Below are 24,739 nucleotides of genomic sequence, written 5' to 3'. Positions count from 1 at the left end.
TATGAAAAATAATGGCTAGAAAATGTTTTCCAAACTTTGAAATTATTTTTCTGAGGCATAGGAGATGCAAGTATTTAAATATCCTTAACTATATCTTTACCTAAATCTAACTAGCATCAAGTGTTTTCAAAATTTCCTTGGCATGATGGATAAAAGAGTATTGAGTTTTAAGTAATGAGCACTTGACTAATGACTTTCTAAAGTAAAAGAGTATAAATAATTACTCTCTAAAGGTGAATGAACTTGGAAATTGGCACCCAGTAAATATCCCACAGACATACAATAGTGCTCTTAGATCCCATTCCTTCACACCATGGCTTCAATGTTCAGTCCCACTCACCATTGTAGTTTCTGCAACTGACCCAAAGCTGTTGATAAATATGTTGCAGGTAACATTTACAGGAGGCCCTGCAAGTTGAACAATAAATAGAAAATTTGACAGGTTGTGTTCATGGCATAATCAAGTCAAGTTTTTCTCTTGCCAGTGGCATTGTAGCACTTACCATGGTGGTTTCTGTGACTGATCCAAAACTGTTGATAAAAATATTGCAAGTAACGTTTACTGGAGGACCTGCAGAACGCAATAAGAATATTGCAATACACATGGAAGCAAAAAATGCAGCCTCATCAACATCTGTGCAAATGACTGGAGATGTAAACAAAAATAAAATGATGGTGAGAGTGCAAAAAAAAAAAAATGTTTACCCAGAGGTTTATAGTGATAGCATTCCCATTGGTACTTTAAATAATAACAGTTAAGCAATGGTAACTTACCCTGAAGAATTTTGGACTTGGAAAATACAAACTGAAGACTTAAACTGAATTCATTGTCAATAGTTGCTATCAAAATAGCCTTTTGGGTAGGTGGATTTTTTTCATCTTAGACTCAACAATACTGTAGACATTAACAGTGAGCACCCCACGGTGATGAAATAAGCCTGGGTCATGAGTTGAAATGGAGCTATAGTTTGAACTGTGCATGGGTCAGGGTTCACCTTTCCTGTGACACCCTTTAAATCAGTACGTCTAGTTTGATTATTCTCATGCCTATGAATTTACCCCATTTTTCTATAACCTCTTGGAACTCTTACAATGAAAAATTACATATAGAAATACAAAAATATTAAGAACATTAGCTCACTTTAAGAAAATAAAAAAATAGATGTCAATTATGTCCAGATTGTTGCCTCAGCAAATATAATGTAAAAGCAATGGTTTATTAATGCTAGATGTGCTTTGAATAAAGCCCTTTTTTTTTTCTTTAAAGAGACAGGGACTAGCTCTCTTTTCCCATCCCCCTTGGCTTCTATCCAAGCACTAACCTGGCCAGACTCTACTAAGCTTCAGAGATCAGATGAGGTCAGGTGTGTTCAGAAAAATATGGCCACAGACTCTTTGCTCTTTGACAATAGATAAATCACTCTGATGATTTTCAGTTTAATTTTTTGCTGGGGAATTTATTGCCCTCATGTAAGTTTCCCCTGTGCTTTCTGAGATAAGAACATACTGCAATGAACCATCTTTGCTTTTCCTGGTGGAAGTTTGTCTTCACTCATAAAAGGATAAGGATAGATATGTAATACCTTAATCAATAAAGAAATTTAAAAATGAATAAAATAAATAAAAGGCTCAGCAGCCTGATGCAAGCTACACCTAGTTGGATCTCTACTCACTTAGCTGATAGGATCCGAACGAGGAGGAGTTTGGCTTGAGACCTCCTTCAAAGGCTAATAAAATACAGCTATGGTGGCACTTGAACACCATGTCTTTGAACTCTACAAGTCCATGTTGGGTTTTCAAAATGAGGAAAGGAAACGGGCTAAACAGCAAACTTAAATCTGCAGGCAAGGACCTTTGTAAAAGGAGTGGAGAGTTTTGGTGAAAGAGATATGTTCATCTGTTGTTCTTTCCAGCATAACTAGCTTTTCTGATAAAAATGTATTACTTTAAAAAGTTTGCAGACACCACCATATTTTAAAAAAAGATATTTTATTGATTTTTTTACAGAGAGGAAGAGAGAGGGATAGAGAGTTAGAAATATCGATAAGAGAGAATCAACAATCAGCTGCCTCTTGCACACCCCCTACTAGGGATGTGCCCACAACCAAGGTACATGCCCTTGACCAGAATCAAACCTGGAACCTTTCAGTCCGAAGGCCGATTTAGGTGACACCGGTTTAGGCGACACCACCATATTACCAAAATGTTTTAAAGCCTCCAAGTCTTGTACTCATCCCTTCCCCCTTATTTCAGCATCTGCTAAGATGGCTTCTCCATAGTCACTTCCTGCTCTGCTTGATATCATTTTTGTTTTTTGGTTACTCAAAACAAAACAAAATAAAAAGAGTATCTTTTTTGTTATAAAATTCTATTCTATAACACTAATGTTTCTACTAATAAGAAATACATTATGCAAGGTAGAAGCGAGTCATGAGAAATTATATGTTTTCATTTTTGTTCTTTTTACACTAAAACCTTTTATTTTAGATTGTCTAATTCATGATGGAAAACTTTCATGATTTTTTATATGCAAGATATATAGAAAATGAATGATGTGGAAAGAAATAGGAAAAGAGAAATGCCATCTTCACAGGAGTGTTTTCTTGTACTGTACAATATCTGTTTGGCCTCTGACTTGGAACCATTGAAAGGCCATACATTTGTTTTTATCCTTCCCAGTAAATGGCAGTGTGAGTATGTTGCTAAACTCAAAAAATTTTTAAGCTACCATGTATTGGCACCCTCTACTAGTTATATTACAATTACCTAGTTTAATCCTTACAAAGAGGAATTGTTTTATTGTTCCAGTACATTTTTTCATATGTGGGAACTGGGGGTTAGAGAGGTTAAGTAACTTGCTTAAAGTCATGTCACAGTAATTAGAAAAGCAGAGACTCTGTGTCTCATCATTCTGATCCCCCAAACCGAAACTTTCAACCGATTTGCTCCATTGCATTCATTAGAAAGTATCTTCTCTCCCTTCTGACCCACCAATCACAGCATTTCCCATTGGTTTGTAACTTTCTGGGATAATTTTATCCTTTACATCTGACCTCTTCAATCTTAGGCATTGTCTCAAGGTTCATTTGCATTTAGATATAAAACCAAGAGAAAAAAAGCTTTTTGTTTTTTTAATGAGGGATTAGCACATGCATATAATAAGAGTTGACACATATTAAATCCTCACTGTGTGTCAGTAGTCGCCTTATTTAATTCTTCAATAGTTAGGTGTTGCCATGCCCTCCCTCTTATAAAGAAAATGAGGCACAAAGGTGGTTAGTTAAATTTTTTTTAAGGTCACAGAGTTTGTAAGAGGCAGAAATTGCTTAACATTAGGCACACTTTTTTTTAAGTATAAAAGTAAAATATCTGAGGCCAATAGAATTATCTTAATGATAGAAGCTACAAATCTTTCACCTCTTTGGTTTAATTTATTATTAGGTATTTTATTCTTGTAGATGCTATTTTAAATGGAACTGTTAATTTTTTTCAGATTGTTCATTGCAGCTGTGTAAAAACACAGCTGATTTTTGTGTATTGATCTTAAATGCTGCAATTTTGCTGAATTCACTTGTTGGCTCTGGTAGTTTCCTTTTAGATTATTTGGGATTTAAAATATATAGGATCACGTCACCAACAAATATAGTTTTACTTCTTCCTTTTAAATTTGGATGCTTTATTCCTTTTTCTTTAATTGCTCTGTAGAAAAGTTCCAATACTATGTTGAATAGCAATAGTGAAACAAGATAGTCCTTATCTTGTTTCTGATCCTAGGGAGAAAGCTTTTAGTCTTTTATCATTGGGTATGCTTTCTGTAGATGGCATAAAGTCAGGTCATGTTGTTAGCTTTGAATTTTTCATAAATGCTCTTTATCATGTCAAACAAATCTCTTTCTATTCCTAGTTTTCTGAGTAGTTTTCTTCTGTCTGTTGTGAAAGGACATTAGACTTTGTCATCTGCCTTTTCTATATCAATTGAGATGATGTATTTTCTTTCCTTCAATCTGTTATTATGGGGTATTGCTTTGATTTTATGATATTGAACCACCCTTGCATTCCTGGGATAAATACCAATTGCTCATGATATACCAGTATAATTCTTTACTAATGCTATTGGATTTGTTTTGATAACATTTTGTTGAGGAGCTTTGCATCTATATTTATAAAGGATATTGGTCTGTGATTTTCTTTTCTTGAGATGTCTTTATCTGGCTTGATATCAGAGTAATGTGGGCCTCTAAGACTGAGTTTGGAAGTATCCTTTCCTCTTTTATTTCTTGGAAAGATTTGAGAAAGATGTGTGATAATTCTCATTCAAATTAAAAACATCTGGCCCTGAATGTTTCTTTGTTGCAAGATTTTTTATTACTCATTCAATCTCTTGCTCCAGGTCTGTTAAAATTTTCCATTTAATCTTTAGTCAGTTTAGGTAATTTGTGTGTTTCTAGGTATTTGTACAATTTCATCTAGGTTATCTAATTTGTTTAACATCTTCTTTTACAATTCTTTTTATTTCTGTAAGGTCAGTAAGTAATTTCTCTAATTTCATTTCTGATTTTAGTTACTTATGAGCCTTCTCTTTCTCTGTAGTCAAGCTAAAAGTTTGTATTTTTTTATCTTTTAAAAAAAACCAATTTTTGTTTTGTTGGTTCTCTAATTGCTTTTCTATTTTGCTTTTATTTTTCTCTAAATTTTATTACTTACTTTCTCTGAGAACTTTGGGTTTAGTTTTCTCTTCTTTAACTAGTGCCTCAAGTTGTAATATTAGGTTATTGATTTGAGATCTGACTTCTTTTTCAATTCATGCATTTACATTTTAAATTTCCCTCTGAGCACTGCATTTACTGCATCACATAAGTTTTGCTATGTTGTATCTTTGTTTTTATTCATCTCTAATTTCCCTTATAATTTCTTCTTTGACACATTGATTATTTACAAGTACACTAATTTCCAAATATTTTTAAAGTATCTTTCATTGAAAGTATTACAGATGCCCCAATTTATTTCTCCCATTGACTCCCTCCTCCCCAGTCCCACTCAGGCTTTCACCACACTGTTATCTGTGTCCATGGATTATTTGAATTTTGGGGGTTTCCTTTTATTGTTGATTTTTAACTTCTTTCTATTATGGTTGGAAAAAATACTTTTTTATTATTTTAATCTTTAAAAATTCATTATGATTTGTATTATAGCCCAATATATGGACTATCCTAGAGACTGTTCATGTGCTTGAGAAGAATGTATATTCTGTCATTGGGCAGAACATTCTGTATATCTTTGTTATATCTAGTTGGTTTATAGTATTGTTCATGTCCTCTGTTTTCTTACCAATCTCTGTAGAAGTTCTATTCATTATTGAAAATGGTATTAAAGTTTTCAACTATTATTGTAGAAGTGTTATTTATCCCATCAGTTTTGCCAATGTTTTCTTCATGTATTTGGGGTCTTTGTTGTTTGATATATATATTTTTAGAATTGTTATATCATCTTAGTGATTTGGCCCTTTGATCAATATACTAGGAGCCCAACGCTCAACTCAAAATTACTAGGTGCCTCCCGCGCTGCGCTTGAGTTGCCAGAACAGCCCTGCCTCCCTCCCCAGGCTCAGCAGCATCTGGCCCTGCCTCCCTCTCAGGCCCTTGAAGCAGCCACAGGCGCAGCCACTGCTGATCAGGCCCTCCCCCAGCGCAGGTGCTGGAGGTCCCTGCCCACCCTTCTCCCGACACTGTGCACACAACCTCCTCCTGTCTGGTCGACTCATTACAGGGTCCTGGTTAATTAGCATATTTCATATATATATATGAAATGCCATTATGTAATATATCTATATGTCTATATCTATATATCTATATATATAGATATATAGATATAGATATAGATATAGATATAGATATAGATATAGATATAGATATATGAAATGCCATTATATATATAATACCATTCTTTGTTTCTGCCCCCTTCAGACCCAAGGACCAGAGTTCCACACTGAGAATGTAGGCTGTCACTGATTCAAAACTATAGCCACTCCTGGGAGAAGATGGGACAAGGGAAAGTAAAAACACCTCAAATATTGCATGATAACACCTATTTGTGGAATCTAAAAAAGCTGACTTGGTAGAAACAGAAAGTAGAGCAGTGGGGGATGAGGGAAATGGGGAGCTGTTGTTCAAAAGGTATAAGATTAATAAGTTATGGTGACTGTAGTTAACAATACTGTATTGTATACTTGAAAGTTGCTAAGTGAATAGATCTTAAATGTTCTCGCCACAAAAAGAAATTGTAATTATGTGATGTGATGGAGGTGTTAGCTAACACTACAGTGCTAATTATTTCATAGTTTTAATGCTATGATGGTAATTATTTTGCAACATATAAGTGTATTAATCAACCCGTTGTACACCTTAAACTTACATATATATATATATATATATATATATATATATATATATATATATGCCAATTATATTTCAATAAAGCTGGAAAACAATTGAAAAGAAGCCTGCAGCAAATATGAAAAATAAGCAGAAGGGAAAAATAGGGGATCATGTATAAAACCAAAACAACTAATCACTAATCATTAGTTTTGCCTCAGTTAATGTTATTTCCCAACATCATTTTAAGGCAAAAGATTAATACAGAGGAAATTCTTTCATTTCTAAAATGAAAATGTTTTTTCCCCCTCTCTTGCCACAAATAGAAAAGAATGGCATTTTCATTTTGCATTTTATTTCTCATAAATAATTTAACATGTCCTCAAGTACTACAATTGCTTTAGTATGGGGCCCTTGGATGGGAATGATATATGAAATATATGTGATTGAATTATACAGAAATTAAATTTTCTTTGGCATAAGATTTTTGTCTAGAGGAAAACTTCTTGCCGTTAACTCAAGTGATAAAGGGGAAAATAAAGCACACAGGATGCAAGAAGATATGTAGTTAAAGGTCAGAGTCTCCCTGTATGAACATGGGGAAGCACTGTTTCTTATGAAAGCTTTCTATGTTGCATGGCCCATGAAAAAAGGAGCGTTGGAGGATTGCAAGGGGAGGGAATGGCTTTTCATTGTGATACTCCCTTTGTGAGGAATGATTTGAGGCACATAATCTAAAAGAATGGAGAAAGTAGTGTGTGTGTGTGTGTGTGTGTGTGTGTGTGTGTGTGTGTGTGTGTTTAATGCCATGATGGTAATTAGAGATAGTTACACAATATATCCCATTGACTTATATTCACCTTCTTGAAAATTCACCACAAATGAATTATATGTAATTGATTCTTCTTCCCAGCACAAGGTCAAAATGATTTTACCAGTTCTACAACATTCAATTGGGTTGCTGACTGACATCCAGGTCTGTGCAAAGAGCAAAATATTCAGAGAAAGAAATTGGGCATTTATTGATTCCCACAGCCTGGTGAGATTGTCTAGCAAACAATTTGCTTTGGGTCAGTCATGTGATAAAATTATGAAATTGGCAGACAAAGCAATTAGTTTAGCTCTTAAGGTAGCTTAAACAAGGAGAACCAAATGGTGGGCTCTGTGAGTCCTTTTTACTAATGGTTACCAGTTGTCAACTGTTCTCACATAAGGATGAGTGAATGGACAGATGTACAATACATCGATCAGATCCATATCAGAGGGCTTTAAGAATGCTGACAAGTTTCTATTTTTGCATGTTATAGATTTATTCATGATTTAAAGAGAAGGAATAAGGCAGGTACCATTATCTGATATAGTAGAATCACTTTTATGAGAGAAAGTGGGTGCTATTAATAATTACACAGAAATACCCGGCATAAACCAGGACTGTCCTGAGAAAGCCTGGGCATGTGTCACACTCCTCAAAGGTATATCTGAAGTATGGCAACTACCAGTCTGACTTGCTTTTTGCCACTAGTTCTGCTTATTACCATCTGTGAACTTTACACAGTTTACAGAAACTCCTGAGTCTGTTAGTTCTTCTGTAGAATGATCATTATGATGCTTAACTTGATGATAATTGTGAGAATTATTAGTGATATATGGAAGGCCCATAACAGTTGCTCAATAAAGTATAGTTTATTTATAGTAATAGTAGTAGTACTACTATCATTATTACAAGTTCATTGGATTATCAAAATAGGCCTATGTAAGGAGGTACATCATTAAACACATTTTAATATAGAGTAAACATTAAACACATTTAAATATAGAATAAGTCATCTCTTATTTAATTCAACAAATGTTGAGATTATAACTTAGACCTCCCAACATTTTCTATACTACTCTTTACTGAAATAATGCCCATCTCACACAATTTCCTTTTTTTTCTCTCTGTAAACACTGTTCTGTTCTATGCTCTGTAGAATATTTTAGCAGGATCAAACCACCTTTTATAACTTTCTTGTAACATTGTAGGTTTGAGATCACTGCTGCTGCTGCCTGTATTAAAAATAGGATTTTTCAATTGGGAATATTGGCATTTTGGGACAAATCATTCTTTGTTATGGGAGCTTGTCCCCTGCACAGTAAGATATTCCTTGGTGTCTACTCACTAGTTGCCAGTAACACCCACCTCCTAGGGTCTCTGTTATGACAACCAAAAATGTGTCCAGACATTGCCAAATGTCCCGAGAGAAAAAAGTATCACCCCTGGTGGAAAATCACTACACTATAAGAGTAAAGTAAAAATGATAGCATGAGCAGAAAGGTTATTCAATACAGATCACATATTATATAATAATTAAATGAGCTTTATATTGTTGTGCTCAACCAAATTATTAATATGTTAAATATTAAAATATTTTGGTGATATGACTCTCATAAGAAAGTAATCTCTCATTTAAATCAACAAATAATATAGATTTAAGAAATATCAATATTTAGCCCTGGCTGGTGATGCAAAATGGTTAGAGCATTGGCTCTTGCACCAAAGGGTTGCAGGTTTGATTCCCAGTCAAGGTCATGTACCTGGGTTGCAGGTTTGATCCCTGGCCTTAGTCAGGGTGTATGTGGGAAGCACCAATCGATGTTTCTCTCCCTCTCTGTCTCTCTCTCCCTCCCCTCCACTCCCCCTTTCTACTCTCTCTAAAAGTCAATGGGAAAAATATCCTTGGATGAGCATTAACACAAAAATTAGAATAAAGAAAAAAAATAAAAAAATTTAAACATACTCTGGGTGAAGAAAATGTGGCATTATTATTAAACTTATATTCATTTTTTGGATTTGTTTATTAAAATTTTTAATTTGCTTCCTCTTTACAAGTATTTGCTAAATTATGTGACTTTCCATCTTATAAATCTTTAGTCATTCATTAAATCAACAAACATTTATTGAGTACCCATTATGTACCTAGTATATTCTTGGTCTTCTAATTATCATCCTATATAATCCTATATAATAAAAGCCTAATATGCAAATCTACTGAACGGCGGAACAACGGATCACTATCACACGCACTGACTACCAAGGGGGCAGACACTCAACACAGGAGCTGCCCCCAGCCCACAGGCCCCAGGCCAGCCAAGGCAGGTGGCAGCACCCCCCACCCCGATTTTATGCACTGGGCCTCTAGTTTATAATGATAAAGTGAGTTGGTGGTGGTGGGGGGGGGGGATAAATATTTAAAAAAATCAGGCATTAAGGACAATTTTCTATAAAGCCCTTGAGTCATTCTATAAGAAATGCCAAATGAAAGGAAAGGGGTGTATCCAAGCAAACATCATGGAGAGAACATTTTTGTTAAAAGTCTTTCTAATACAGGTGAACAGCTGCCTTTTTGTTCATTGCAGGATTCTAGTCACCTTAAAGTGTGTAGTTTGTGTTCTGGGAGATGTAGGGCACTTTGCTTGTGGTGACAAGGTTCATTTCCCATCTTAAAGATCTCAGACTAAATGGAAACTTTCATGTTGGAAGAAATTTATAAGGGTAATTTACATATATTTTTATTTGTGCTATAATATAATGTCATCAGATGGAGAAATGCTGAGAAACATAAGATTCTTGCTCTCTTGGAGTTGGAGGAGATAATAAATAGAGGCTCATTTGACCTTAGAAGAAGACAGTTTTAAATGTCATTTGGAATTAGATTTGAAATGAAGAGATCTGAGAATTTCTAATGAACCCAAATGATATTTCCTTTCATTTTAGGAAGTAACAAAAATAGAATTGAAGATAACTTTCTCTCATATTAATTGAATCATTTACTACATTGCAAAATGAATAGCAGGTTCATCAACTTGTTAGGTTCTGACAAATTGAAAATATTTTTTCTAGTAATAATTTTTAAAGAAGGAACTATTCTGTATTGGGGTTTATAATAATGGAATTAGGTGCAATCCACACATATATACATATGTTTCCATGTTCAAATATTCTCTTCTTTCAAAATCTAGTTCAAATGATACCTACTCAGTGAATTTTTCCATAATTATCCTAACTTGAATATCATCTTTCTTGGCACTATTATAGCCTCATAACCCTTATCATGTTATAGTAAATTTTTCAAATGTGTCTAATCTTTTCTATTATTTTCTAGACAGGGTATGGTTCAGATCTGATTCACTGTAATGTCTCCCAAGACATTTCAGTATATTACTAAGCACATAGTAGATGTTCAATAAAAGCTAAGTGAATCTTATTGATCAGAATATAAGCTGTCTCGGGTAAAGAAATGCCAGTGGCATCCACAGAAGTCTATGTATTTTTTTAATTTTTAAATGTAAGCATTTATATTTCCCCATTGTCAACACTGATGGTAACATAAGAGGAAAAACATCCGAATTCACTGAATTTTGATTAACAATGCTATGTTATTAAAAATTGATTTTGCCTGATGGATTGAAAAATTGTATGGGAGGATTATGACTCCGATTTAAACAGCCCATAGTATTTCCATTTCATTTCAAATACATGGCATTCTAACCCCATTAGTCAGCCCCATCCCTGCAAGGTCAAAGGATAGTGGTTTTTTTTGTTTGTTTGTTTGTTTGTTTATTTTCAAAAGGTTATTCATGTAAATCAAGCGTCTCATTTAAATTTGTGGAATCAGAAGTGAATTCTGTTTATCAACAGAATAATAAAACTGTGATAAAAACATGACAATCACCAACGAGCAGCATTGCAACATGGCCCTTTGAAACTGCTGCTGAGTTGTCCTCTTTGGGTTAGGAAACTTCTTTACTATTTCTCTCCCTCCTGACATCATCCCTGACTAGCAGGGCATGGAATCATGGAAAAGGTACTAAACTTCAGAGTTAGAACTGGATTTAAATCCTGGCTGTGCTATGTACTCTTTATGTGACCCTTGGTAGGTTATTCAATCACTCTGAGATCCAGTTTCCGCAGTTTCCTCAACTATAGAAGAAGCAATTCTTTACCCAACTCCCAGGTTCATTGGGAAGACTGGATGTGATAGTGCGTGTGAAATACCATCTATTTCTTTTCTCTTTCCATCTCCTTCCCCTTTCAAGGAAGGATCTTTCTCCTAAACCTTGAGATTTCCCCTTTCATTTAATGATCAGATGTACTTTTCTCAAATACATATCTCTTCCCTACATTTTATCACTCTCATCTCCACTCAGAATGTTAAGAAAAAGACCCGTATTTTAAAAGTATAAATAGGCTCTAGGAAAAAAAATGATATTCTCCTTATTGGCAAAGAATTGTGTTGTGTTATTAAATCTAACCATTAAGAGTATAGAAACAAATTGTACTTCAATGGAAAACTATGCATTGTTTATAGTACACCTTTCCATGTTATTTGACTGTGGTTCTATTAGAGCTATATTACAACTCTATAAATTGCATAACTGATAGACATGTAAAATATCTTTCACTTATTCTTGCAAATTCTGTCCTGTCCTGTTAATGTTCAAGTGGCTTCCCTCCCTTGCTGGGAAAGAGACTAGTTTGCCTCCATTTGAGCATTCATTTCAATATTCTTGATCTATACATGTGTCTGTTTGGGGACTTTCTTTTGAACTAGTTACCATCTGCCTGGATCACTCACTGATTAATTAGTTAAAACAAAATCATGAATACGTTTTCATTTTATATCTGCATGAGAGTCATGATTTTACGTTTATTTTTTTAAAGAACATTTTTTAATGTGAGTTTTTTTAAAGAAATGATTACCCTTTGGACATGTTAGATTCAGAGCCAGGCTTTGGAAACTTGGAGACCTACATCCTGTTGAAGGCCATTGCCCTGCCAGGCAACTCAGCACTTGCTGTTTTGCTGACAAAAGAGATCAGAGAGCACCATATCTGCCAATGAATTGTACCAAAGCTCTCATTTCCCCTTCCTCTGTGGATTCCACATATGGGACTTCTTAGCCATTCTGCACCATTTCTATGAGGGTAGGAAGGTCACTGTTGTACGGTAAGGAAACAGAGGTTTTCTATTTCAGCAAGAGATCTAAAAATAGAAGCTAGAGTTCTTGCCACACACTCTCCTTTAACAACTAGGACAGTCGCTGCCCTACCCCAGAGGGAAACCCTGAAGTCATGATGCTTGTTGTGTTTACATGCACTCAGAATTGACTGAGAGACCTCTAGCACTATTGTAGAATAGTATTTTTGTGTCTCTTATCTCGTGTTACCCGGCGCATCCATTTAATTAGAAGGACATTTATTGGACTTCTTAGTTTGGGTTACTTTCGAGTCAAGGATTCAAGTGAAAGTAGTTTATTAGGAAAGTGAACCTTACACTAGTTGGGAAGTGGGGAACAGAAACAGTAAGAAAGGAAACCAAGAAAAGGTGCTTTAGCAAGTTCATTATCTCCTGGGGGCAAATGAAGCTTTATCCCATGAGCAACTCTGGAAGACACCTTCTGAGCTATTCTGCCCAAAGAAAGAAGGAGCTGGGGTATTTTACATCAACTCCCACCAGTCATTAGATGAGAGTATTCTTAAGGGCCATTAATTCATCTTCACTTCTGGTCTGCCACAAGGGCGGATAAGGTGGCTTGGGTCAGAGAAAGCCCTCAAGCAAAGAAATGCAACTGCTGGCATTTCAAAGTCAAGTGATTCACTGATATGGTAACGAATTGGGGATACGGACTGGGCACTGACAGTAGCACCTGTAAGATGCTGAAAATACCAAAATATATTCGATCCTTGACTTCTGTAAATTCACAATCTGTCATGGCAAGAAAGACATAAATTAGACTATAATGCAACGCGATAGGAATAAAACTTTTTAAGGGAATATAGCAGCTATGGCAACAAATTGTTCATGGGAAAAGGAAAAGAGAGGAGAGGTTCTTTGTAGGAAAGTTGAAGTATAATATTTCTTTTCTTTCTTTTTAAAAAAATATATTTTATTGATTTTTACAGAGAGGAAGAGAGAGGGACAGAGAGCAACATTGATGAGAGAGAATCATCAATTAGCTGCCTCTTGCACACCCCCTACTGGGGATGTGCCCGCAACCAAGGTACATGCCCTAGACCGGAACCTTTCAGTCCTCAGTCCTATGCTCTATCCACTGAGCCAAATCGGTTTCGGCCATGAAGTATTTCTTTATAGACAGAGAAGGGGAGAAGACAGGCTCTATTTTATAAAAAATGTATCACTAGCCAAAGTTTAATCAGCAATTTAAGGTTGAATCAGCATTATTGCCCTTTTTATTGCATATCCTCCCTGAAATTGAGTTACCCCCACCCCAAAGTTTTCATTGTTGGAGATTTTAATATATAAAACCACCTCCATCTGAGTGTGGCAGGATCTCTGATGCTGAGCCGAGTAGAGCTGTTCCTCTGAGTAAAGAAGGCTCTAACTTTGTGTGTGTTGTCCCAAACACCATAGAGCATAATTGTAGGAAATAAAATACTTCGGTGAGAAATGCTCCTAATTCTCAGATATTAGAGTTAGAAAGCCCCCCGAATTAAAATAAAGCAAGACTCTACCTAAAAGAGTCTTCTTTCTGGGGAGTAGGCTGGGTCAATGCCTAACTTTCGAAAAGGCCCCTTCCAGTGAGATGTCCTGGGTATTTACATACACTCATACCCTGCCTAGGCCACCAGGATGAATGGTGCAGTGAGTATGTGGGCTCCAGCACCACAGAGCCTGGATTTGACCAGCTGCTCAGCCTCTCACAGCTGTGCCAGCTGTAAGGATTCTGAACATTAGTTTCTGGACCTGAAAACTGGAATTGGTAACAATAGAATGTTTTTAAATTTCTTTATTGATTAAGGTATCACATATTTGTCCTCAACCCCTCATTCCAATTCCCCAACCCCCACCCCCCACTCATGCCCCTACTCCTTATTGTCCTTGACCACTGGTTAGGCTCAAACATATGCACACAAGTCCTTTGGTTGATCTCTCCCTTTTATCCCCACCCTCCCTTTGAGGTCCAACAGTCTGACCCATGGCTCCTTATCTCTGGGTCTGTTCTTGTTCATCAGTTTATAGTGTTCACCATTTCCCTTAGATGAGTGAGATCATATCCTACATAGTATTTATCAATAGTGTAGAGAATAAATGAGATCATACATTTAACACATGTAACATGTTGCCTGGCATGTCATGAGGCACAGGTTATCTCTGTAAATCCCACTCATACGTGGAAGTCCTCATGTATTTTCTACACCTTCTTTCTGCTTTAGCCATTATCAACTCCCCCTTGCTCAGAACTTCTAGCCTCTGTGACATAATTCCATACATAGCTCCATGTTTGTATAGACAAGCATTGGCTTGTGTTGCTCAGACTTGTTTTATGTATGGCATTTCGTTTGCTCAGTAAGATTACCCATTGCTAAAAGACAGGAATTATCTGTAGTGTTTTCAGTAAGTTCCTTAAGTCCCTGCAAGTTAGACACATCATAAGCATTGCTCCCAAATATTTTTGTGATTAAGTTGTACCTTGCTACAAAGTAAGCTCAGCTTTGTTCATACGCAGAAAGTGCTTCCTTTGCTTAAGAAAAGATCATCTATATCATTTCAGAGAGTAGTGTCCTTGGTTCTGAAAGAACCCTGCCCCAGCAAGAAGCACTCAAAATCTTACCTCCCCTTGCGTATGTTCTAAAGTAATCATAAAGAGAATCAAATTGCAGGCTTCCGGCCTCAGACTTAGCATTTTCTCTCACTAGGCCCAATGACTGAGATTACTGAATGAAAGCATTACAGAGCCCAGATAGTAAACTGCGCTAGGAAGTAGACTACAGGATTAAAGAAAATGCCAGATGGAAGGCATGCTTTTGCTGTGTCACAGTCAGCATTTTACTGGAATATATTTAAATATATCAGAATTTTTTACTGAAAGAAGATGTAAAAAAAATGACTACTATAGAATACCATTAGTTAGAAGCAAAATCACGGACTGTGTAACCCATGAAGGTAGCAGTCACTGTATCCATTCTCCTTTCCTCCACTACTGTCTGTCCCCGTGATCTCTTCAGTACTGATCATAGAATATAAAGCTTTTTATGTATGCAGTATTGGCTCTAGAATAGTAGTAAACTAGAAGGAGGGGGATAGAATGGTTTGAAGGTTAGAATGCTCATACATTAACAATTTTTAAAAATTCTCCTCTACATGGTCCTTACTATAGTGCCATATACCTATTAATGGTTGCTATATGTCTATATATAAAAGAAGATACAACCCAGCTGGCATGGCTCAGTGATTGATCATAGAGCTATGAACCAGAAGGTCATGGTTTGATTCCCAGTCATGGCACATACCCAGATTGTGGGCTCGATCCTCAGTAGAAGGCATGCCGGAGGCAGCTGATCAATAGTTTTCTGTCATCATTGATGTTTCTATTTCTCTCTCTCTTCCTCTCTGAAATCAATAAGACTATAATTTAAAAAATAAAGAAGATACAAATAAATGGGAAGTTATCCCAAATGAATCCATTCACTTGGCATTAAATATTCATTAAGCTTCCACAAAGACTAGAAGTGCACAAAAACCTGGGACTTCAAAGATAAACTAGACTCACCCTGTCATAGAAAAGTGGGATAGTCATAATTTAAAAATGCATTCACTAAGGTATTGGAGATCAAGAATGAGTGTCTTTGTCATCATTCTCTAAATGAAAAGGTAGAATTGGTCTAAGCCTTGTCTGTCAGAAAATTAACTTTTTCTTTTCCCTAAATAACAAGAATGGTAAAATTGCAGCTGTCTTCCATTCTGAGGAATGGATACAGTCAAATGAGATAACACATGGGAAAAGACTTCATGCATTTTAAAATACTAGCAAGTATTAGCAGGTAATTTATTTTTTATTTCAATTGCTCAGATCCAATTTTGCATCAGTACAAATTCTTGGATTTAAATATTAGTATTATATAAAATTAACATACAAAATCAGTAGCATTTATTCTATACACCTAACAATGAATTTCTTGATTAATAAGTAAAGAAATCAAACCCATTTAAAAAAGCATAAAAAACAATAAAAACATGAAAAATTTAAGAAACTAAACTCTGAAAACTATGACATTGATGAAATAAATCAAAGAAGATACAAATAAATGGAAAGTTATCCCATGATCATGGATAGGAAGAATTAATATTGTTAGAATGTCTACTAAAATCCATCTATAGATTCAATGTAGTCCCTATCAAGATTTGAATGAAATTTTTTATAGAAGTATAAAAAAAAAACACTTCAAAATTTAAATGGAGCCTCAAGAGACCACAAATAGCCAACTAAATCATGAGAAAGAAGAATAATCCTGGAGGCATCACACTTCCTGATTTCAACCTATACTATAAAGCTGTAGTCATCAAAACAGTATGTTACTATCATAAAAGCAGACAAATAGACCGATGGAACAGAATGAAAGGCCCAGAAATAAACTCATACAAATACTGTATATGTATGAGTTTATTTTTGGGCCTTTCATTCTGGAGTAGTTAGTCACAAGAAAGGAATGGAACTGGAGCCATATCTTACACCACTAACAAAAATTAGCTCAAAATGGATTAAAGATTTAAATGTAAGACTTGAAAACATGGGAATAAAGTTATATTTATTTGAATATTATTCAGCCATGAAATTATGACAAAATGGATGAACTTTAAGGCATTATTATAAGTGAAATAAGTCAGACAAAAAAGACAAATGCTGTATGATCTTACTTATATGTGGAATTAAAACACCTCAAACTCATGCAAAAATAGATCAGACTTGTGGTTATCAGAGGTGAAGGGGGGAGGAGAATTGGTATGAGTGGTCAAAAGGTACAAACTTCCAGTTATAAGATAAATAAATACTAGGAATATACTATGTAACATGATGACTATAGCTAACACTGCCATATGTGGTATACAAAAAATGTTAAAGGGATAAATGTAAGAATTATTCTCAAAAGGAAAATTTTCCTTTCTTTCATTGTATTTTATGAGAGGATGGATGTTAACTGAAGTTACTGTGGTAATCATTGCACAGCATATATACTAGTACTAGAGGCCCTGTGCATGAAATTTGTGCATGGGGCTGTGTCCCTCAGCCCAGCCTGCACCCTCTCCAATCTGGGATCCCTCGAGGGATATCTGACTGCCTGTTTAGGCCTGATCCCATGGCAGTCAGACATCCCTCTCACAATCCAGGACTGCTGGCTCTCAAATGCTCACCTACCTGCCTGCCTGATTGCTCCTAACTACTTATGCCTGCCAGCTTGATCACCCTCTAACCACTCCCCTGACAGCCTGATTGATGCCTAGCTGCTCCCCTGTTGGCCTGGTTGCCCCTAACTGCCCTCCCCTGCAGGCCTGATTGCTCACATCTGCCCTCCCCTGCCAGTCATCTTGTGGCAGCCATCTTGTGTCCCATGGGGGCAGCCATCGTTGACCACATTGGGGCGGCCATCATGGGTTGGAGTGATTGTCAATTTGCATATTACCTCTTTATTGTATAGGATATTTCAAACCATCATTATGTACACCCTAACTTACACACTATTATATGTCAATTATCCTATATAATAAAAGGGTAATATGCAAATTGACCCTAACAGTGGAATGACTGGTCACTATGATGTGCACTGACCATCAAGGAACAGGTGCTTAATGCAGGAGCTGCCCCCTGCTGGTCAGTCTGCTCCCATAAGGGGAGCTCCACTCAGCCACAATTTGAGGGCTGCAAGCACAGCAGTGGTGGCAAGAGCTTCTCCCACATCCTCCACAGAGCTAAGAATCACCAACTGTGACTAAGACCCACTCCCTGTCAGTTGGACATCCCTCGAGGGCTCCCAGTTTGCCACAGGGTGCAGGTCGGGCTGAGGGACCCTCTCCCCCAATCCCGAGTGCATGGATTTTTGTGCACCAGGCCTCTAGTTTTGCAAAAAAAAAAGACCAAATAATATTGATGCTGAGTTCTGTAGTATGAGTAGGCATTAAGCTGGTAGGAAGGCAGGTATGGTGAAGTAAATGGTTTGAGAAACAAGAAACAAGGCCTTCAGGCTGGAACAGAGTTGGAGGGCATCACTAGAGATGTGCAATGGTGATATTAATGTGGACAGTACTGATGCACCACTCAGATTCTTGGGATCTCACTTACCAATCTGTGCCTCTCACCTCATTGTGCTTTTGCTTCCAATAACCACATCTACAGTCTTTCACAGAAGACAGTTCTGGGGCTACTGGAGCTCACTTTGCCCACATGGAGAGATAGAAGCCTCTGAGCATTTACTCTTTCACCCCCCCCCCCCCCCCCCACACACACACACCTGAGGGTAGCTTTACCCAATAGCTGATAGAGGGAAATCTGAAAAACCAACTTTCTTGTTTCCATTCAGGACAATTTCGGGATGTAGTTTACATTCCAGCATTCCCCTGAGGGATTAAGGTGGACCTACCCCTTTGAACTTTTCTTGAGATCACATGCTTCCTGGGCTTTCTTATCCTTGTCTGATTTTATCACTCTTATATGCCTCCTCTGCTGACTTATCCTTAATAAATTACTTGCACACAGGGGTCTGCTTCTCAGAAATCCAATCTCAGGCAGATATAGTAAAAAACCTAATCACCAAGGCCCTTGTAAGCTATTTGCAAGTGTGTGAACTTTATCAGAAAGTGAAGAGAAATCTCAGGAGAGTTTCAAGAGTCATTCGAGGCCTAGAACGGCACAGATACTAGTATTTTGAGCTCTGCACTCCCTTGGGTGACAGCTCAGCTTGCTCTTCCTGTGCATTCGGATAAAGATACAGCCAATCAGGCACCCCAGAGCAGCTGCACTATGGATTTTCTAAAAAAAGTATAGGAGTTTATTTCGGATCTTAGCTTTCCTTTGGGATCTATTTATTATCCTCTCTATATTTCTTTGCCTTCTTTGCACCTGCCACCTCACCCCTCAGAAGTGAGTAACTTTTTTTCAAAGGTGTCATTCTGCGATTTATATGGCATATTGCATGATGTCACTGATGGGCATTTTTTGTTAACACCCTCAACTGCTTTACTCAATTGCTAAAGTACATAATTTATTCTGATAGATATAGATTAGATATAGATATAGATATAGATATAGATATAGATATAGATATAGATATAGATATAGATATAGATATGAAGTTAGATGCTGAGGGGATACCTCCTCACTTGAGACTTTACCTATGCACAGTTTATTATGGCACATATTGTTAGTTCCAGATTCGTATGCAATAATTCTGTTCTTTTAATGTAATGATGTTGAGAAAGTTCCCATGATAAAGTACTCATAGCTCAATCATGGAAGCTTCACATGTCAACCCACTTCCATATAGCTCCACCAAAATTCCTTCACCCAAGCCATATTTTTGTTAACTGTACAATTGACACCTCTTAAACTCAGTTGGGATGAGTGGAAAGTGGGTACTATGAAAAGTGTTTTTACCCATGGGCTCTATGCAAAGCCAGTTTCAAAATTAAGCAGGAAATAAAAAAACATGTGTGTAAGCATGTTATTTGCAGAGTCTGGTTGGTGGACATGTGGAATTTTTTCCTTGAGCTAGGTTGTTCTCTTGCTGAAGAAATCCTGCTTTGTAATAGGCTTTGGGATATTTTCCCAAGTTACAAATTTATACACTTTGCTAAAAGTTTTGCATGTTATAAACCTGCTTGGCACCAGGCTATCTCTGGAACAGGAAACCTCCTGCTGGGTTTTCAGGGGGAATATTTGCTCAGAAATTTTGAATAAAGGATGAGCTTAAATGAGGCATATGTGCACGATAAACAGAAGTGAATATTGGAAATGTAGGTGCTTAGGGGAAATAAAAAGAACAGATAGCCAAGACGGTGAGTAATTCCTCCTATTTTTGGTAGCTAGAGAAAATGTCTGGTAATATAGGATTGGTTTGGCAAGATTCTAGTCAAGTATGTCACTGGTCACAGAGCGGTCACTAATTCCTCTAAATGAAATAAGGATGTGTCAGAGGGGGGAAAAAACCCTGAACAGCATAGCAACTTGTTGCTATCTAGCTATGGCAACAAGCAAAATGGCATTTTATCTATAACAAAGCCACCCAGGGCTTCCTATTCCCAAGACATGGCATTGAGCCTATGTACACTTCCTTTCAAACAGGAGTATCTATTCTTACATTTTTATATTTTTGGAAGATACTATTGATATATATTTTATTTTGAAAGCAAATCTTGCAATCCTAGAGACAGTTATCCTCTTGTATTCCATGACTTCTATAACTAGAGATTCAGCAAAGCCATCTCCCCACCCCCGATATCCAATGCCACTCTTTTCTAGAAATGGAGAAGCAGCAGTGATATCAGAAGCAAATGATAACAAGGAATCTGAGGAAGGTACCAGACTCTGTAAAACAAAATTTGAGGATATCACGAAGCAGTGCTACAAATAAAGGACTAGTTTGATACAGAATGTGCAGTGGCTTCACCACCAATGTGCCTTCATTTGTTGTATAAAATAAATGACATGGTCATCAGCCATTAAGTAGCTTTCATATTTTCTCACCCCCTACTTTGTTTTGTATATTTTACTAAGACCCTGGAATAAGAAACAGGAAGAAGAAAATCATACTTGCTTATTTAAAACAAAAAAGAAAAAAGAAAAAAAAACTCTCTCAAAGAAAGCTTGGGGAGAGAACAGCAATAAAGAAGTTTACACACACAGGAGTATATATATACAAACATATGCCATTTCCCAAAGACATTTAGTATTATTTCAAATATATTTCTCTCTTTGGCATCCATCTATTGACAACAATTTCAATACTTTTTCTGGGAATTTATATATGTAAGTGTATGAAGCATAATTTTGAGCAGAACATCTTAAAATATATTTTAATACTAATAAATAATGACTAACCTTAAATCTATTCAAGTAACTTAAGATAAATATTGCATGACTTCAATTTTAAATGTTTTTTACTATGGATTCAGACTTTTAAAATTTCAATTCAAGGAAGTGATGAGAAAAATTTTTAACAGTTGAATGGAAATTGTACAACCACAAGATTTATCCATGAAAGACAAGATGGCAGTCTAAAAGGAAATTCTTCATTCAGGCATAAAACTTTGTCGTATTCTGCTGGGGGAAAAAATGTCTGTAGTTTGTCAAAGGTTACTTGTTTAAATGTGTATTTGTCACTCATCCTTCAAGAATTATAAAGGTTAAAACATATGGTGATTATCAGATCAAAGTTTCACTGTCTTGTCTTTTGTCTTCTATATTTGTTTTTCATAATGCCACAGTCTGCTTATTTATTCATATAAATGAAGCAGGAGATAAATAGCCTGCAATAATAATCTCATTTGTAGAGTAATTCTCTTGTGGCATTGGAATGCTAATGTTGACCATGTATCAATAAGAAAGCCACATTTACTGACTGCATGGGCCTTTTCTCTCATGATTATTATCTTTCGAGATGATCATTGTATTTTATGTACAGTTAGGTTTCCCATCATCATCATATATTTTCATGGGAAACATTTTTAGATTTATGAAGCTTACCAAGACTACATTTTCTAAAGTATATTCTGTAAATGGTACTCATTTAAAGAATTATGACCAAACTAGAGGCCCGAAGCACAAAATTTAGGCCCAGTAGGATCAGGCCTAAATGGGCAATCGGACATCCCTCTCACAATCCAGGACTGCTGGTGCCCAACTGCTCACCTGCCTGCCTTCCTGATTGTCCCTAACCACTTCTGCCTGCCAGCCTGATCACCCCCTAACCACTCCCCTACTAGCTTGATTGATGCCTAACTGGTCTGCAGCCAGTCTGTTTGCCCATAACTGCCCTCTCCTGCAGGCCTGGTCATCCCTAACTGTCCTCCCCTGCAGGCCTGGGTCCTGCCCACTGCCCTTCCCTGCAGGCCTGGTTGCCCCCAACTTTCTTCCTGTGCCAGCCTGGTCACTTCTAACTGCTCTCTCCTGCAGGCTTGATCACCCCCAACTGCCCTCCCTTGCAGGCCTGGTTCCTCTCAACTGCCCTCCCCTGCTGGCCATTTTGTGGCAGTTATCTTGTGTCCACCTGGGGGCAGCCATCTTGTGTGTTGGAGTAATAGTCAATTTGCATACTACTCTTATTATATAGGATAGAGGTCTGGTGCACGGTTGGGGGCCAGCTGATTTGCCCTGAATGATGTCCCAGATCAGGGTGTGGGTTCCCTTGGGGCATGGGGTGGCCTGGGTGAGGGGCCTGTGGTGGTTTGCATGCAAGCCACACCCCCTGGGGACTCAAGTGGAGGCCTTGGTATCTGGGATTTATTTTTCTTCTCTAACTGAAACTTTGCAGCCTTGAGCAGAGGCCAGGGCCAGCCAGGAAACTTGGCTTCCTCCATCACCAGGGGCAACCCAAGCCTCCTGATCAGCTCCAACTCCACAGCACATTTTTGTTGGGATTTATTTATCTTCTATAATTGAAACTTTGTAGCCTTGAGAGGAGACCAGGGCAGGCCAGAGCAGGTGGGAAGCTTGGCTTCCTCCATTTCTGGGGAAACCCAAGCTTCCTGCTTGCTCTGTGGCTGCAGCCATCTTGGTTGGGTTAGTTTGCATACTTGCTCCTGATTGGCTGGTGGGTGTGGCTTTTGGGTGTAGCAGAGTGATAGTTAATTTGCATATTACTCTTTTATTGGATAGGATAAATACAGGATAAGCCTCAGTGTAAAAATTTAAAAGAAAATACTTTTGTATTTTTACAGCAGGTTTTCTCAAAACCTTTTAATATGCTAATAAATATTAGGACTCTCTTAGAGGATGTTTTAAGAATTTTCCATTCTTATTTTACACTAGAGTCCCGGTGCATGAAATTCATGCATGGGGTGGGGAAGCAGTCAGGAAAGGGTCCCTTCAGCCCAGCCTGCACCCTCTCTAATCCAGGACCCCTCAGAGGATGTCTGCCTGTTTAGGCCCTGGGATTGGGCCTAAATTGGCAGTCAGACATCCCCTTCACAATCCTGGACTGCTGACTCCTAAACTGCTCACCTGCCTGCCAGCCTGATCATCCCTAACTTCACTTCCTGCTGGCCTGATCACTTTCAACTGCCACCCTGCCATCCTGGTCACCCACGCAGCCTGCTGTTCAGTCATTTGGTTGTCCTTCACCTGCCCCCCGCCAGCATGAATGCCCCATGCAGCCTGTTTGGTCATCTGTTTAGTTGCGATGGTCACTTAGGCTTTTATGTAGATAGATTTTCAACCTTATATCTGAGAACATTTCATGGAACTGGTTGTTTTGAGAGACATCTTTGGCCCAATGCTAAACTAGTAAAGCATGCTAGCTGCTTTTCTCAGACAGCCTCTGTACATGGATTTGCTACCTCCAGACCAAAAGCAAGGCAAAAATTTCAATGGCTGATTTCTTCAGTAATCCCCTCATAAGTTTCCAGAGTCTCCCCAGAGTATAATCATCCTTGAAATATTGCGAGTTGAAATAAATTATGTGCAACTATAAAAAAAATGTTTTGGACAGAATTAAGAATTTCTCAGAGGAGAGGCCAGTTCTCTAGGAATAGTGGAGGCATCAAGTTCTTCTGTGGGGGAAACAATAACTTACAAAAGGACAAATGCAAATATATTAATATAGACTATAAAGAGAGGGACTGTCAAAGTGGAAGATGACATGGAAAACATCTTGGTACAAATCCTTTTAGATATGACAAGAATGAATCCCAGAGAGGTATAGTGGAATGCTTCACAAATTGTCACAGCTGGCAAAACTGGAGATCAAACCAGGTCTCATGAGTCTTAGTTTAGATTTTTTTTTTAATCTCATTTGGTATTTCCCCCTCTATTTTTGATAAGGCAATACCAGCACAGGGTATCTTGGGGGAAACACTATCCTGTATCCTTCAGATACAAAAGGAAATATTTCTCATTCTAGTCCTATCATTCTTAAACTGCAAATAGTAATTAATTTGTTAAAGTGACTATTTCAAGTTCCCATCATCCCATAATTCTGGGGAGGTAGAGTTGGAGAAGTGTAGTTCCCAGTATGTACCTTTTTTTAACAGAACTCTTCAGCTTTGAAGCAGGTGTTCTGAAGAATGTGGTTTGAGAAACACATCTGGTTGGTTAATAATTTGGTTTAGTATTAAATTCCAAGTCTTTTGATTTGTAATACTCTATAGTGCTCAAGTACTAAAACCAGAGATAATTAAAATGAAACAGTAGAATGTAAGAAGTCTACTGAAACATTGCATAGTATATTTATAAATTATTCTGAATCATATCATTTAACTTGAGTAGTTACAGTGTGGTTTACCAAATGTATGTATCATTCACTATTGAGAGACTTCAAGGTTCAAAGCTAAGTAAACAGACCCCTTGTTTTCTCAACACATTCTTTTGGGGAGCAAATAA

The 24,739-nt window shown here is 37.2% G+C and overlaps 1 protein-coding gene across 1 annotated transcript in view; it reads right to left on the bottom strand.

Annotated features, from left to right (window-relative positions):
• Positions 1-24,739, bottom strand: part of GLRA2 (glycine receptor alpha 2) — a 154,601-nt gene that overhangs the window by 114,663 nt on the left and 15,199 nt on the right. Inside the window, exon 4 of the mRNA XM_045582286.1 lies at positions 341-408. Within this exon, the coding sequence (XP_045438242.1) occupies positions 341-408 (68 nt within the window). The remainder of the gene's footprint in view (positions 1-340; positions 409-24,739) is intronic.

Source organism: Pipistrellus kuhlii, unplaced genomic scaffold (assembly GCF_014108245.1).
Source record: "Pipistrellus kuhlii isolate mPipKuh1 unplaced genomic scaffold, mPipKuh1.p scaffold_m20_p_16, whole genome shotgun sequence".
In the NCBI taxonomy this organism is placed as follows: Eukaryota; Metazoa; Chordata; class Mammalia; order Chiroptera; family Vespertilionidae; genus Pipistrellus; species Pipistrellus kuhlii.
The sequence above is the reverse complement of the archived record's forward strand: the minus strand, read 5'-3'. Positions and strand labels throughout refer to the sequence as shown.